Source organism: Thamnophis sirtalis, unplaced genomic scaffold (genome assembly GCF_051295495.1).
Source record: "Thamnophis sirtalis isolate CommonGarterSnake01/CBP01778 unplaced genomic scaffold, rThaSir2_p1.2 scaffold_15, whole genome shotgun sequence".
NCBI classification, from domain to species: domain Eukaryota; kingdom Metazoa; phylum Chordata; class Lepidosauria; order Squamata; family Natricidae; genus Thamnophis; species Thamnophis sirtalis.
The window spans coordinates 28,397,417-28,413,156 of NW_028261395.1; the positions used below are offsets into that span (position 1 = coordinate 28,397,417).

General features: G+C 42.8%; 2 protein-coding genes across 29 annotated transcripts in view; one reads left to right on the plus strand and one right to left on the minus strand.

Moving 5' to 3' along the window:
• The window catches only part of JMJD1C (jumonji domain containing 1C), a 109,406-nt gene extending 107,704 nt beyond the window's left edge, over positions 1–1,702 (plus strand). For all 3 annotated transcript variants that reach the window (XM_087702665.1, XM_087702666.1, XM_087702667.1), the window contains one exon: positions 787–1,702. In XM_087702665.1, the coding sequence (XP_087558791.1) occupies positions 787–876 (90 nt within the window). In that variant the 3' untranslated portion in view covers positions 877–1,702. The remainder of the gene's footprint in view (positions 1–786) is intronic.
• Positions 1,703–4,643: 2,941 nt separating this feature from the next.
• Positions 4,644–15,740, minus strand: part of SORBS1 (sorbin and SH3 domain containing 1) — a 127,858-nt gene continuing 116,761 nt past the window's right edge. For 24 of the 26 annotated variants that reach the window (XM_087702578.1, XM_087702583.1, XM_087702579.1 and 21 more), the window contains 5 exons: positions 14,277–14,456; positions 11,101–11,151; positions 9,676–9,863; positions 8,681–8,793; positions 4,644–6,420 (listed from right to left, as the gene is read on the minus strand). In XM_087702578.1, coding sequence (XP_087558704.1) covers positions 6,353–6,420; positions 8,681–8,793; positions 9,676–9,863; positions 11,101–11,151; positions 14,277–14,456 — 600 coding nt within the window. In that variant the 3' untranslated portion in view covers positions 4,644–6,352. The remainder of the gene's footprint in view (positions 6,421–8,680; positions 8,794–9,675; positions 9,864–11,100; positions 11,152–14,276; positions 14,457–15,740) is intronic. The other 2 variants (XM_087702580.1, XM_087702586.1) reach the window with 2 other exon arrangements.

Below are 15,740 nucleotides of genomic sequence, written 5' to 3' on the forward strand. Positions count from 1 at the left end.
AAAGTTGTTCTCAAGGTATTGTGATAAATTCAATAAAAAGAAGGAAATTCTTGATGAACTTAAGGAGGAATGAGAGTATTAGATAGCAAATGGACAAATAAAATTACCAATCAAAGAGAATATTTGCACCTCAGGGTTGAAATGAGATGTTCTCTCTTCCTCTTTCCTCTTCCTCTCTTCTCTTTCTGTCTCTCTCATCCTCTTTCTCTTTGTCTCTCTTCTCTTTCTCTCTTTCTTTTCCATTCTTCTGTCACTTTTTCTCTCCTCTCTCCTCTTTGTCTCTTTCTGTCTCATCCTTTCTCTTTGTCTCTCTTTCTCTCTCCTTCTTTCCCACTCTTCTGTCACTTTCTCTCTCCTTCTCTGTCTCTTTCTGTCTCTCTTCCCTCTTTTTTCTTCCTCTCTTCCTCTTTCCTACTCTTTTATCACTTTCTCTCTACCGCCCAACCTGTCCCCATACTTATCTTCGACTGATCATGTTTGCAATAATTTACCTTCTTTTCTAAATAGGCACAGTTCCCTTACCGGATCCCTCGCTCACTCAAACACACACACACACACACACACACACTCATGCACAAAACCATTTTTCTCCATTCCAATTCAGATCCTATAAATCAATTTCTCTGTGAAACATCTGTGGAAAAAAATCAGGTGCTCAGACATGAAAATGTGCCGCTCAAACACTATACTTTTCCGCACACACTGAAAAAAAATTAGAGGGAACATTGATCTCTTCCCCTCACTGTCTTTTTTCAAACATTTATTTCTTCTTTGATTTTCTTACAGATAAAAAATATATTATGTCATGCAGTTAAGGAAATGGTGAGAGCTTTGAAAACTCATGAACATGAAATGGAAGATATTGAAGAAAATTAAAATGCATGGGTTCCCTCCTTGGGCTCAGAAGAAAATAATCTATCGTATTTTTCTTTACGATAAAGAGTGTCTTCACTAATATAAGCTGCACGAACTATCAGTGCCAAGAAAATATGTTTCTTATATTTACTTGCTACTGACACTGCAACAAAATAGACTTTGCTTTCAGTGCTTTTGAATTTAACTTGAGCTTTTTTGAAATGGGAAACTCTAAACGGCACTGAGCTGTTATGTATTATAGTGTAAATGAATTTTTCAAACTGTCAAAAGTTTAAGATGTATTTATTTTTGGAAAAAAACTACAGAATTCTATGCTCTATTGTTGATCAAATGTAAATGTGATTTGTACAGTTTTGTTTAAAATAACCTGGATATTTTTCACTGCATTGAGACAGTTAACTGTGAGAGTAGGATACAAACACCAGCTATTGCCTGCAATTGAAACATTGCTGAATCCGCACAGCAGTCATGTCATGATCTGAAAATTACTGCCAAATAACTGTAAACTTTGTATCATAAAAATATATGAAATATATGCTACAGACACTTCAGTATTTTATTGAAGCTATTCAGTGTACAATTAAACATTTTCAAAAATGTGTAATTTATTTAAAATTTGTCTCATTTTGGTAAAAATTTATGTGAACTTTTAAAGCTAAATATAAAACTTAATATGCTATGTAAATATATACATATATACATTCAATAATGTATTTTTTTAAAACATTGGCTTGCTTTAATTTGTTAAAAGTGCAAGTGTTAAACATGCTTTGTACATCAAAAGTTGAAAGGGGTTTTACATTTTCCATTAAAAGGACTTTATCAAGCCCTGTTGTCATTGTGTGTTTTTCACATTCTATGGCACATTTGTGAAAGATGTGTGTGCCTGGGCAGTCATTCACAACAGCTGCAAGTGTATCTGTGTAATGGTGACTATGTATGTAGTGGTTTTTCATTTAATGTCAATCTTTTTTTCCCTCTCCAGATTTCCAGTGAAAGTGTTAGAGCACAGTTCAAAGAAAATTTAACTAATGAAGAATAAACATAATTAAATTATTTCTTGTTATGTATTATTTTTAACTATAGCCCTGGCTATAGAGAAAAATGCTAGTTTAAAATCAGTGTTAAAAAAACTGCAATTGGAAGATATCTAAAAAACAAATTTAAACCCTTGGACTAGGAAATAAGATACAAATAACATTCTTTGCATGCTTCTGTTTTGCTACCAATAATATATATTGTATTATATTTTTAAAATATTTTAAATATTTTAATACATTTCATGTTTATAATAAAGTAATATTTCCATTCTGGCTGAGCCGCATCCCCCTCCCCCCGGTGCGCCCCATTTTGGGCCTAGTAGGCCTCCATGCACTAACCTCGGAGCCAAAACAGGGTGTGTGGAGGCAGGGCCCGCCAGCAATTTAACAACCAGTTCGGCTGAAGTGATGCAAACCGGTTGAATCCCACCACTGCCCCTAGTCCTTCTTTTCACTACACTAGACATACCCAATTCCTGCAACCATTCTTCATATGTTTTAGCCTCCAGTCCCCTAGTCATCTTTGTTGCTCTTCTCTATCCAGAGATTTGAAAACTTGGTAGGATACAGGTAATATAGTATGTTGTGTCTGTGCATGTGTGGGAAATGTCATTTTCTCTCCTTTCTGTTTCCAGAAGATTTTATTGGAACTGACACACACGTAAGCCTCTGCCAGGGGCAAGGTGTACAATGGATAGAACATGTCTTTCCTCTTTGGTAAGTGTATTGTCCTGCTACTTGCAAGGGAAAAAGCTGGTGTAGCAATGTTATGCTGTTCATTTCTTCATTCTGATGAAAGTGTTAAATTTTGTATTTTTCATTCTTCATACTATGAGTGGAAAAACCTTTTCAATTAAAAAAAATGTTTTGTCATGATTCTAATTTGAGTGCTCTATTAGCTGTTAGCCACTATCACTAATATTAACTGTATTAGCTGAAATTTAATTAGAATTTCAGGGATTATATTTTCTAAATAGTAGGACACTGGAAGAAATTATCCAAGTCCAAATACTTACATATTTTTGTATGGAAATGCTGCTTATGTCGTGGAAATTTACACTGAAAAAAATGGAAACACACACACACTCTGAGATTTTTTTAAAAAGATTTACATTTAAAATGTTAGCGATAAAAGTATGTCAGGCAAAAAAAACCTGGATAAAACCCGTGCAGGTTTTTTTTTTAATGTAAACAAATCTACTTAAACCAGAGTATTGCTTTCCCAATGTAACAGAGTAACGGAGTTTACGCTGACATTCGTCTTGCACGAGAGTTGCCCTCGAAGCATCCTCGCCTCTATCCAGCCTCCCTTAAGTTCATGGCAGCTGATATTAAATGGTTGAGGCACAAATGTGCAGTGGCAGCTGACAGCCCCCATGTGCACTCCTTGACTCAACACCTGGCATGGCCATGTGCACTCTTCCCAAACTATGCTGCACCTGTGCAGCCTTCCTGACCTGTGAGGCATCTCCCACATATCTATCAGTCCTGATCCACTCTGCACCCTTGGTATCTAATTCCCATCACTTTTCTCGCACATCCTGTGCACCTTTCTTGCCTTGTACTGCACTCCCTAACTCCCACAACATCTGTCAGATACCATTCCTAATCTGTGTGGCACCCTTCACACACTCGGCACCGCTCCAGGTTCCACCACACTCCTGTGCATTCTCCATGACCCATATGCACCCCTTCCCCTCCACCATGCACTTGTCCTGATCCATGCCACACCTCTACCACCTTCTCTGATCTACACCACGCCCCTACACACTCTCCCTGATGTGTGAAGCACCTCTTGCACAAATACCATGCACCAGTCACCCAGTCACCCTTTCTGATTCCACAGGCATCCCAACTCAATGTATAGCACTTTTTGTGCTCCTACACACCATTCCCAATCTTCAACATGTTCCCCACACTCCCGGGACCCTTGCTGACCATGCAAGACCTGACCACCCTCACTGACCCTCACTGCATCTCTACAGTCACCTTGACTTACAGCAGCTCTTACACACACCCTTCACGACCTATGGCAGCTCTTGTGCTAACTATAGATCCTTCCTGACCTGCACCACACCCCTTATGCGCCAACCTGTGCAACACCTCTTGTACAACCCTTTGCACCACCACCCTGATCCACATGCCACCTTTGGTGTACCCCGTCTTGCACATTCTCCCTTACTGCCCAGCACCTCTTGCACCCAACCTGAGCACTCTTCCTGACCTGCACTCCTGTGGAAATGATGTAGCAAATCCCCAAGGCAGGCATGGTTGATGGGAAGAAACGTGGCTGTTCTTAATTTTCTCCCCACCCCACCCCCAAATCTGCTTGCCGCCTCAGCATAATAAGCTTTAGATTAGAGGTGGTATTCAGCCAGTTCTGACCAATTCTGGAGAACCAGTAGCGGAAATTTTGAATAGTTCAGAGAACCGGCAAATAGGCTGGCCACGCCCCTGCTGCCTCCTAGCTGATCTTGTTGCCCTGAACAAGAGACTGGAGCTGGAAAGCAGGTTAATGGGGTGGGGAGGGAATGGGGATTTTGCAGTATTCTTCCCCTGGCACACCCACAAAGCCATGCCACGCCCACAAAACAGGCAGTAAAAAAAATTGAATTCCACCACTGCTTTAGACGGACTTGAATCGTGCTCCAAATCACATTCAGAAATATTCATCAGGTTGGGACGATCTCTCAGATAACATCTAAGTAACCAGGGCAGACTTTACCATTTCATGTTGGATTAATATTTATTTCATATTTTACACAAAGAAACATGCTTTAAACATTTCCATTTGTTAACTGTAAATAATCCTCTGTAAAATAAAACAGACAATAACTTTTTTCTTTAGAACTATGTCAGCAGAAATATAAATATATAGTAATTAAAAATGCTATTGTGGATAGTTACATGCTACCAATATTGATATTTGCAAAATAAAACCGTTCAATTCTGTCACTTTACTGCCAATCCAAAAATAAAAATATTCAAATATCCCTTAAAACAGGGTAGACTACACCTCTTTTTAATATATTACTAAATAAAATAAATAGGATTTTTGAGCTATAGCAACGCCTTTGCCAACCCACTAGGATGACTTGCAACCCCTGAAAGCGCTTGTTCGCCTTGTAGTAAAGGGGTTGTTTTGTGATTAGCTGTGCCACCTACAGGTGTTTTGGGAACTAGCAGCCCGTCTGTGGTCTCAAGTGACCTCAGCTGTTTCAAGCCTAGAAATGGATGGCATTCTAGAAGCTTCAGCACAAAGCCGCTTAACGCACTAAGCCATTTTAGTGCAATAGAAGCACTGATGCAAAGTGTTGAAAAACAGTGTTTCGTAGCCCAAGTACTAATTTATTTAGTGTGATAATAAATAAAACGGAAGCGTCCTCCTCAAACTGTTTTTAAAAGACTCTGCTTTATATTTCAATTTGCAATATAAGATTTATACGTTTTTACAAAGGGAATATACATATCTACAATCATATTATTAAAGCACTTCAGTTGCTGTTTTTGGCTGATCTCGGGATGAAGAAAACGAAACACTTCTATTCTGGAGACGAATGTATAAGAAAAAGAAAGTATGCTGAATGTGAATCCCTATAAACTATAAAACACAGCAGAAACAAGGTTTATTTTAGTGTATCATTATGCAATTCACCATCCAAATGACTATAAAAAACAGAAATAAAGTCCAGTAATGGGAAAATGTCAATCAATTCAATGGGGTTTACTCTCAATCAAGTGTGCACAGTAGAAGTTGACCGAATTTCTAGTTTATTGAAGAAGAAGAAGATGCAGCCAGAAATTACATATATTATCAGTTCTAGAAAGGCACGTTCAGGAATATTTTGCAGAATAAATCCAAATAGACTATGGCGGAACATCGATTCCATCTTCCTTTGTTCTAGCCGTTTAGTTTGGAATCTGTCAAGTACTAGAACAAGCGTGGGGCAGGCCTGGCCTTTCAGATGCTGTGGGGCTACAATTCCTTCTGGGTTTTTTTTTTTTTAGGTCCTTGGGAGAGGAGGAGCTCCATGACAACTTGGCCTTTTCCTATAAAGAGCAAACAAAAGCTGCAGGATGTCTGAGCAATCTACACCCTCTGCTCCTGGCAGTCTCTCTCCTTGTCTTCCTCTGTCCAACAGAAACCCTGTTGTGTTTCCTTCTGTTATTCTCCCCCCCCTCCCCCCCTCCGGTAGCTGAATAAAAACAGAAACACAGCAGAGTATCACGGCTTATCATCCTGTCTCCTCTCTTCCGTACGCGTTCGAAGGAAGCAGGAACTTTGCAGCACAACTCCAGCATTTCACCACGTTCCATGTGCACGCCTACTGTCTCGACTACATTCAAAACTTCTCTTTCCCCAAGGATCGTTTTAAAAAGGGTCTCACACTAATCGGGTCCTCCTCCAGATGAGACGAAGAGGTAGCCCGTGGCTTCTAAAGGGATAGTAGTTTCACGTAGTTTCCTGGGAAAGTCCCAAACTGTTGGGTTCTCCTTGATGTGCCTACGGTGGAATAAAAAGGGAAATCCAGATAAGACAGACTGCCGTGAGATCCGTGGGGATGTTATTTTAAACTGGTGAGGCCCTTAGCTTGCTTGTCGTCAATGATCTTGGTTTAACTGAATCAACATCTAATGATTTCATGAGTTTGCTTTGGGGACGAATAAAATGATATAGACATTAAAAATATGTACCGTATTTTTTGGAGTATAAGACACACCTTAGTTTTGGGGGAGGAAAATAAGAAAAAAAAATTCTGCCTCTGCCTACCAACATCCATGGTATTCATCTGGCTAGCGTCCTGTCAGTGTGTGAGAGAGTTGAGGGCTGTTTGGAAACAAACAGTATTTGCGTTGTGAGCAACAAGGAAGAAGACAGCAAGGAGCCTGGGTGTGGCTTGTTCTGTACTAAAGTTGCATCTTGTGCTGATATCTGAAACTAAAACTGAAAGTGAAATTTCTCTCCTCTGCTGAACTACCACGTTGGAAAATCTGCTTTTGGTATTGTATATTTATTTAATGTGTTATATTATATATAAAGAGAAGTTATTGAATCCTGCTGAATCAGTTACTTGTGTGTGCTTTCTGAATGTGATTGCTGCTGCAAACTCTGACACATCCTGCAGCAAGCAACGAACAGCCAGGTCAGCTTCAGCACATTATTGCAGTCTGATTCAGCACGAGCAGTTGATTGGTGGGTGGATTGGCCTCCCGGAATACTTCCAATCAGCTGTTCCAGGCTGCAGGGATTGCCTGAGACCATCGCCTCCTCCTTGCCTCGTGTTTTTGGCTACATTCGGTGTATAAGACACACCCAAATTTTCACCCTCTTTTAAACAGGGGGGGGGGTGCATCTTATATTCTGAAAAATACGGTAATTGCTATGTTATACAAGTCCTCAACTTGCAACTAATCCCTTCGTAACTAAAGTTACAGCCTTTGGACCTGCTTCCACCACACCAGTTCCTTTCTCCTCACCTTTTGAAGATCTCCAGAGACCACATTAAAGAAGGATGGCAGGTTGCGCCATTCCTGGACAGCAGGGCACAATCCCCAAAATGACTGCCATTTACAATGCAGCCACCCAGAAAACGGCCACTTCCGGGATGGCCTAGGAATGGATCAATCCGCCCTCCTTCCCTGAGTTTTGAAGAACTTCAACAAGTGGTGACATGGGGAGAAGAGGAGGAGGGTATGGAGCCAGTGGGATGGGAAGAAGTTCATGCCTGTGAAGGTCCTTGCCCTAGACCTGAGGGATCACTTAACCAACCCCATGGTTATTGAATAACTACCTCAGGAAGAGCAGGAATAACCGAGGGAGGGGGGGGTGCCTTGTGAGGCAAGAGGCAGTCACATGGGCCCTTTGTTTAACAGCTGTCAAGATTTCCATCCATTCTGGGTAGGCTCCTTTATGGTAGTTGGTTGAGGAATACCTGTGTGATTACTTCTTGAATATCTATACCAATGATGGCGAACGTTTTTTTGTTTTTTTTGCTTGGGTGTCAAAAGGACACACGTGCATGTGATAGCACATGCATGTGTGCCCACACCCATAATGCAATGTCCTCCCCCCCGCGCGCATGCACGCCCAACCCCCCCCCAACCCCCCCATGTGCAGGCCTCACTGGGGAGGGCAAAAAATGGCCCAGAGGACCTACCGGAAGTTCATTTCTGAACCTCCACTGGCCCGTTTTTTGCCATCCACAGGTTTTGGAGACTTTCCTGAAGTCTGGGGAGGGAAAAAAATGGCAGCCCCCTGCCCTCCGGAAGGCTGAAAATCAGCTGGCCAGCACAGGCATGCTCATTGGAGCTGACATAGCGCAACGCCTCACATGCCCTCAGATATGGCTCTCTGTGCCACCTGCGGCACGTATGCCACAGGTTCGCCATCACGGATGTATACTTATCTCAAGGGGAAGGGAATAATATATATATACGTTGCCAAGTCTTTGATCACGTGGTTGGAATCGCCATCTTGAGTTTCTTAACCTCCCCTCTGGACACCGCCTACAGGTCAAGTAGTTCAGATTGAAGATTTCCTTGAAAGCGTTTTAAATAATTTCACTAGTGACTTAATCAGCTCCATTCTGAAGTAGGGTCATACTTCCACCCTGTAATCTCTCTCTGCGAATCCCCTTTTAACCCTTTGTCGCAATGATGTAATTGCCCAAGAAAGACAGCAATGTGGTTTTTTTAAATATACCACCTTAAAGGTCACGGATGTTGCTTGGACGGCAGAGCCAAAGGCTGGCAGCTTTGCTTACCAACAAACCAGCCATCATCACACTTTTCCATCACATCGATGATATCTCCATCTCTTAACTCCAGCTCATCATCATTCTGCGGGATGTAGCTGTAAAGTGCTCGATAGGTAAGCCTGAAGGTTCATGATAGAAGGAGGGGGGGGGGAGGAAAGATAACAACCGTGAGCCTTTCTAGCCATGCTTCTTTGGGTACAGAGCAAATGAGGTAATAAGGCACAAAACATACTAAAAACAATTCTAAACAGCCTTTAATTTTTACATGTGTATACAGCGACTATGTAAAACTCATCCGGTGGTCTGCCAGGGTGACCCCAAAGCAAGATTGTGGTGTTTCCAAGTTATCTAAGATTCTCAACAAGGAAGGGATGATCCCTCAAACTCATCGCCAGAGGCTATGAGTGGCTACATCACCAATTGCAGGACCTTTCTCTGGGATAAAATGGATAAAATTTCCTCTAAAACTGGGATAGTATAATTCTAGGGAAGTGATGGCTAACCTTTTTGTCATTATGTGCAGAAAGTGTGCATATCCGTGACAGTGCACGCACACCCATAATGCAATGCACACACATCCTGCGCCCCCCTACGCATGCGTGCGCACACACCCCCATGCCCCATTTTGGGCCTAGCAGGCCTCCCTGCAAAACGGGGGAGCAGAAACGGGCCACAGGATGGCGTTCCGCACCCTCTTTGCCCTCTATGCATGAGCACGCTACCACTCACGCAGGCACGCACATCTCCTACATGCACCCCACCCCCGCACATGTGTGGCTGAGACCAGGAAATCAGCTGGCCTGTGGGAGGCGCGCATGCATGCTGGGTGGAGCTGAGCTGGGGCAATGGCTCACTTATCCGCAGAGAGGATTCTGCGTGCCATAGGTTCACATCACACTCTAGGGCACAACTGCAATCTAAAATTAACATAACCCCAAATTCCTTGACCGGGACCTTTATTCTTAAAAACCAAAAATGAAAATAAGTCCAGGCCAACTTACATTTCTCGTGTGGCATGATTCCGGTCCAGGCCAGTTTCTAATGGCAGGACTTGTGGTTGCTGAGAAATGATGAAAGATGATTTATTGTCACTAAACGGCCCCTTATGACAAAAGACAGGCTGAGAAAGAGTGCTGCAGTAATGGACAGATTTTTCAGCAATGTTTAAGATCTCATTGCAAACAACTTCCTGGATAACAGTGACAGGACATAATAGCCATCCCGGGTGGGAACAGAATGAAGAAAACAGGAAATGTGGGCAAGTCAGGACGACATGGGACAGTCCCGAGGAAACATTTAGCATGTCCAGCCAGAGAACAGAGAAGTTGATCCAGAAATATAATCCACGTAGGAATGTGTAGAAGAAATCCAGGTTTGTAAGCATAAGAAAACAGGCAAGATACAGAAGAATTGAATATTTAGTTTTCAATTTTATAACACAGCAGCAAAAGAGAGTGCAATTAGTCAGGAAGCATCTCACATTCAAATCTGGGTGTGAAATTTTTGCCTCTGGCATGCAATTTAACTTTTCTACCAATGCAATATATCTCAGACTGTGTTTTCTTTCTCTTTGTCCATAGCCAACTTTGAGAGACACTGCATTCACTGAGCCATCAAATGATAGAAACTCAAATCCCAGCTGAAGCTTCTACAAATGTGGGGCTTATAAGTAGGAACTACCGTATTTTTCGGAATACCAGACGCACCTTTTTCCCTCAAAAAAGAGGCTGACAATCTGAGTGCGTCTTATACACTGAATACAGCATTTTTTTGCCTCCTGAAACCCCACTCCTTCACCAAAATGGCCATGCATAGCTTGTAGGAGGCTTTCAGAGAGCTCCTGGGGGCTGGGGAGGGCAGAAATGAGCAAAAAATGGGCTATTTTTTGCTCAATTTTGCCCCCCCCCCAGTCCCCAGGAGTACTCTATAAGCTTCCTAATGCTTTTTTTTTTTTTTTTTTACAAAAAACGGGCCATTTTGTGAAAAATGAGCCAATTTTTGCTCATTCCCTCCCCTCACCCCCTGCCAGGAACTCTACAAGCCTCCTAAGGACTATTCATGCCCTTTTTAAAGGGGGGGGGCATTTTCATGAAAAACGGGCCATTTTGGGGAGGTTTGCAGAGTGCAAAAACTTTTTATTTATTTGCCTCTTCAAACCCTTGGTGCATCTTATACTCCAGTGCGTCTTATACTCCTAAAAATACGGAAGTTGGATTTCTCCATTCCTATCTGTACCGTCATTTGTGTTTTGGCCTTTATGTTGCAAAAGCAGTCTAAAGACCTGGAGGCGTGGAAACCCTGGTGCCCAGCTGACAAACACACACTCAAAACCTTGGCTCAGCTCAGTAGTGCTGGCCATTGCAGAAGGCTCAGAGAACAACTGTGTGCAAATGAGGCTGCAGACAGGGACTCTGGAGTGACCTTACCACATAGTTCTTTTCCGATTCTGTGAGTTCGGGTCCTGGCCTCAGTGAAGGCTGTTTAATTGTTAAAGTACATGAGAAGGGAAAAATTTTAGCACCGGTACCATTAACAAGATTCAAATCTTACAAACAGCACAACATTAGCATTCCAACTTTAGACAGTTAAATGAAATAACGGAACTGGATGCAAAGACAGGGAAGATGACATGAGAGGCACATTCACACAGCATTTGAGGTCCCTTAGCAGGAGGAAGACGTCTTCTATTCCCTGTGACCCCAGTTGGCAAAGGTAAAGGTTCCCTTCGCACATATGTGCTAGTCGTTCCCTACTCTAGGGGGCGCTGCTCATCCCCATTTCAAAGCCGAAGAACCACCGTTGTCCGAAGACTCTCTGTGGTCATGTGGCCGGCATGACTAATCCCCAAAGGCACACGGAACACTGTTACCTTCCCACCAAAGGTGGTCCCTATTTTTCTACTTGCATTTTTACATGATTTCAAACTGTTAGGTTGGCAGAAGCTGGGACAAGTAATGGGAGCTCACTCCATTACGCGGCGCTAGAGATTCAAACTGCCGACCTTTCTGATCGACAAGCTCAGCATCTTAGTCACTGAACCACCGCATTCTTCTCCAGTTGGTACGATGGGCCATTTAAATGATTGATTGATTGATTGATTGAACACGTATATCCCTGCAATTTTATCAGGCTCCCAAATTTAGAGCATTGTGCACCAAATTTAGAGCATCTTACACACTATCACCAAAGGTAGTGGGGCCTACAGTGTGATCACAGGTATAATAAAGAGCTACTTCCACATAGACATAGAATCTAGGTAAATAAATTTAAACATCCCTCCTTTGAAAATACACAGGATGTGAATTGTAATGCTATTTGCTGAGGGGCCTGAGGACAAAGTCCTCCTGAGCCCCTGGAAATCCAAGGCATCAATTCACACATCAGAAAACTAATAAGAGAGAGAGAGCAAAGCAAAGTTACAACACGGATTAAAGAATAAGCACCAAGCATTAGTATCTGTTGTATGTGGTGCATTGGCCTAGAGGTGGAGCTCTCGCCTCACAATCAGGAGGCTGTGAGTTCGATCCTCGGTAGAGACAGATATTTCTGTCTCTGGGCAGGATGAGAATATGTCTGCTGAATAGAACTCCACTGGCAACAGGAAAGGCATCCGGCCAGTAAACACTCAACTCCATTCAGTGGCCCAGACTCCGTCACTCTTCCTTCGTGTATTTTCTTTGCAATTCAGTTTTTCCTTGTTAACTCTCACAGCGGTTGCTTCCATTGGTATTCTACCCCTTCCCTCCCCCAACGAGCAGCTTCTCTTGCACAGAGAGGGTGTTTGAAAAGATTCCTGTCCTGGGGAGGTGGACTAAAAAGTGGCCACGGGTCTTTCTAGCCCTTGGATTCTACTGTTTTGTTTCTTTTGACATTCATTCTGCAACAACTTTTTAGCAACATTCCTGTGTCCCCATCCATTTTCCCATCTTTAATTCTACTAATGTTGGCAAATTCACTTTGCGGCTGTAAGCCTATCTGAACATGCCCCCCACCCCTCCAGGGCCATGCCTGCTTTGTCTCCTTAGCATTTGCCAAAGCTATGGAAACAAGACTATTCAGGCAAGCTTTTGAACCTGTTGCCATTTCCTTTTTCTACATGTTTTGGGGAAGATGTTTAATTTGAATCAGAGGTGGGTTCCTACCGGTTCGGACCGGTTTGGACAAGTAGGTAGTAACTTGGCCGGCCACGTCCCCAAACTGGTTCTATCGGTGGCACTATAGATGCTGCCATCTGGTTTTGGCTTCTGTGTATGCGCAGAAGCAATTTTTTTACTACTGCACATGCGCGTGCTGTGCACATCAAGCCCACATGCACGCACACACACACACAAAGTGCATACCTGAGAGAACCGGCAGCAACAGAAGCCAAAACCCACTCGATTTGAATGGTACATTTTATGCAACTTTTCATATACTACTTGGAGTGTGGTAATGCCTGCTAAGCTGGCAGCAGAGTCGGACAGTGAGGAGGTTGGGGAGGAACATGGGCCAGTCCTGGAGTCTGGGGAAGGCTCGGACGAAGGCTGTGCATCAGAGGCAGAGAGGGGGCCAGGGCTATCTCGGAGTTATGTGCTGCCTCTGGAGTCTGACATCAGTGAGGCAAAAGAACAGGGGGAGCCTGTTCATAGTGCACGCATGCGCAGAGCTACCAGAAGACAAGAACAGTTAAGACAAAAGAGGCGACTTGGGAGTAAGGCTTGGAGATGATTGGCCCCTCCCATAAGACATAAAAGAGGACCAAACTGATGTGAGCCTTTGCAGGAAGCAATTTTGTTCATTCTGGTTGGTTCAAACTCTGAGAAACTCTGTGCTCCGTTTGGCCCTGCAAAACTAATCGGCAATTACATCTTTGGCAGCATGTCAAGGGAGATAAAGGTGGGTGCTTATCAGCCTTACCCTGAAAGACTGTGGCAGACTTCTGTCAGACTCTTCACAAACTGTTTGTGACTCATTATGGGCTGTGAATGAACATAATTCACAGCCATTTAAATAAAAAGAGGGGGTTTTGTACCAAGCATGTGGTTTATGCGTTATCAGGAAGCCTAGATCAGAACGATATAATGATATAAATATGGACAATATAAATGTATGTAAATAAAGAAGAAATAAGATTATTTTGCTGACCAGCCAAACTGCTGCTACTAATCTTGTCAAACAAGCTACAGCACAGACATGTGTGTGTGTGTGTGTGTGTATGAGAGAGAGACAGAGAGACAGAGAGACAGAGAAACAGAGAGAGACAGAGGGAGGGAGGGAGGGAGGGGGAAAGAGACAGAGTCCTATACTCATTCTCTGAATTGTAATTATTCTGTTTCCATCTCTTGGTTCCCTTCAATCGCTTAAAATATTAGAAATATTATCTAAGGCAGGGGTGTCAAACTCAATTTCATTGAGGGCCGCATCAGGGTTGTGTTTGACTTCTGTGGGTCAGGGTGGGCGTGGCCAGTTCAAAATCACTTGTGTCGGAGGCACCTGTGGAGGCCCGAGCACTCTGCCAGTGAAAACAGAGCTCAGGAGGGTCACACGCGGGATCCTGCCCTAGGAAATAGACTAAAAAAGCCTATTGGACGCTCTGCAAAGAACAGCAGCGTAAACAGGTTACCTTTGGAAAAGCCATGCTGCAATTTGGTGGCTGGTAGGCATAGCCTGATGAGTCTTTCAGCACTGGGTGCTTAAGTATGTCCACATAAGAGCCAGGGAAGATGCCCTGGCGACTGGTGCCAAGGATTTTCCCTTCATACCAGTTCTCATCCACTTGTCGAATCAGTGTGATTCTTTCTCCCTGTAGACAAAACAAGAAACATGAGTTTAAGTTCAGGACGTGCTTATGCTACTTACCAGTGGTGAAATCTAATTTGCCCCCCACCAGTTCTGTGGGTGTGGCTTGGGGGGGAATCGTGTAACTGGGTGGGCATGGGCAATTTTTTTTCTCTTTCAGCTTTTTTAAAAGCTTTTTAAAGCTGAGCTGCGCAATCCTCAGAAGCTTTTTTTTTACTACCGATTCACAGAACCAACGACAATCGTCCCTACTGGTTCACCCGAACCAGGAGGATTTCACCCCTGCTACTTACATATAAAGGCTGTACTCAGTGGATGCTCTGGGTTTGCCTAAACAGCATTCCTCTGCTAAGATGGGTTTGATTTCTCCTTTCTATTAAGGTAAAGGTTCCCCTCGCACCTATGTGTTAGTCGTTCCCGACTCTAGGGAGTAGTGCCCATTTCTGTTTCAAAGTCAAAGAGCCAGCATTGTCCAAAGACGTCCCCGTAGTCATGTGGCCGGCATGACTAAACGGTGAAGGTGCATAGAACGCTGTTACCATCTCACCAAAGGTGGTTCCTATTTTTCTACTTGCATTTTTATGTGCTTTAAAACTGATAGATTGGCAGACGCTGGGACAGGTAACGGGAGCTCACTCCATTATGCAGTGCTGGGATTCGAACCACCGAACTGCCAACCTTTCTGATCGACAAGCTCAACGTCTTAGCCACTGAGCCACTGCCCCCCTATCTCCTTTCTATTAAATGCTTTTAAATTACCTGGTTTGCATTAACAGTGCCTTAAAAATCGCTTAACTTTTTGATCTAAAATTAAAATATTCAGAGACTCCAGTATAAAGTATAGCTCACAAAAATAGAACGGTTTTTTAAAAATGAGAAAGAAGTGATAGACATGCATATATTTTCCATTTCACCAAAATAACTCAGACTAATTATTACATATACTGTATAATAAGTACATATAATTGGCATTCAGTTTCTTGCCTGATATCTCTAGTATCAACAATAATTGCATATTATTTTATCATTTAATCCAAAACGAATGCTGTAGAAGTGTAAAAAAATACGCTTGTTGCATTGGAGTTCACATTATGTGACAACAAACCTCAAACCTTCCGTTTTTAGAAAACCCCTGTGCATAGTATCTTTTTAAACTTTTTTAAATTTTCAATCTGCTGCTTAGAACATCCATTTGCTATGCTTTGCAATTGAATTGATTGTCAGTAGATTGCATGAGGAAGAAATAATGTTAAGAGCCGAGGTGGCACAGTGGTTAGAGTGCAGTACT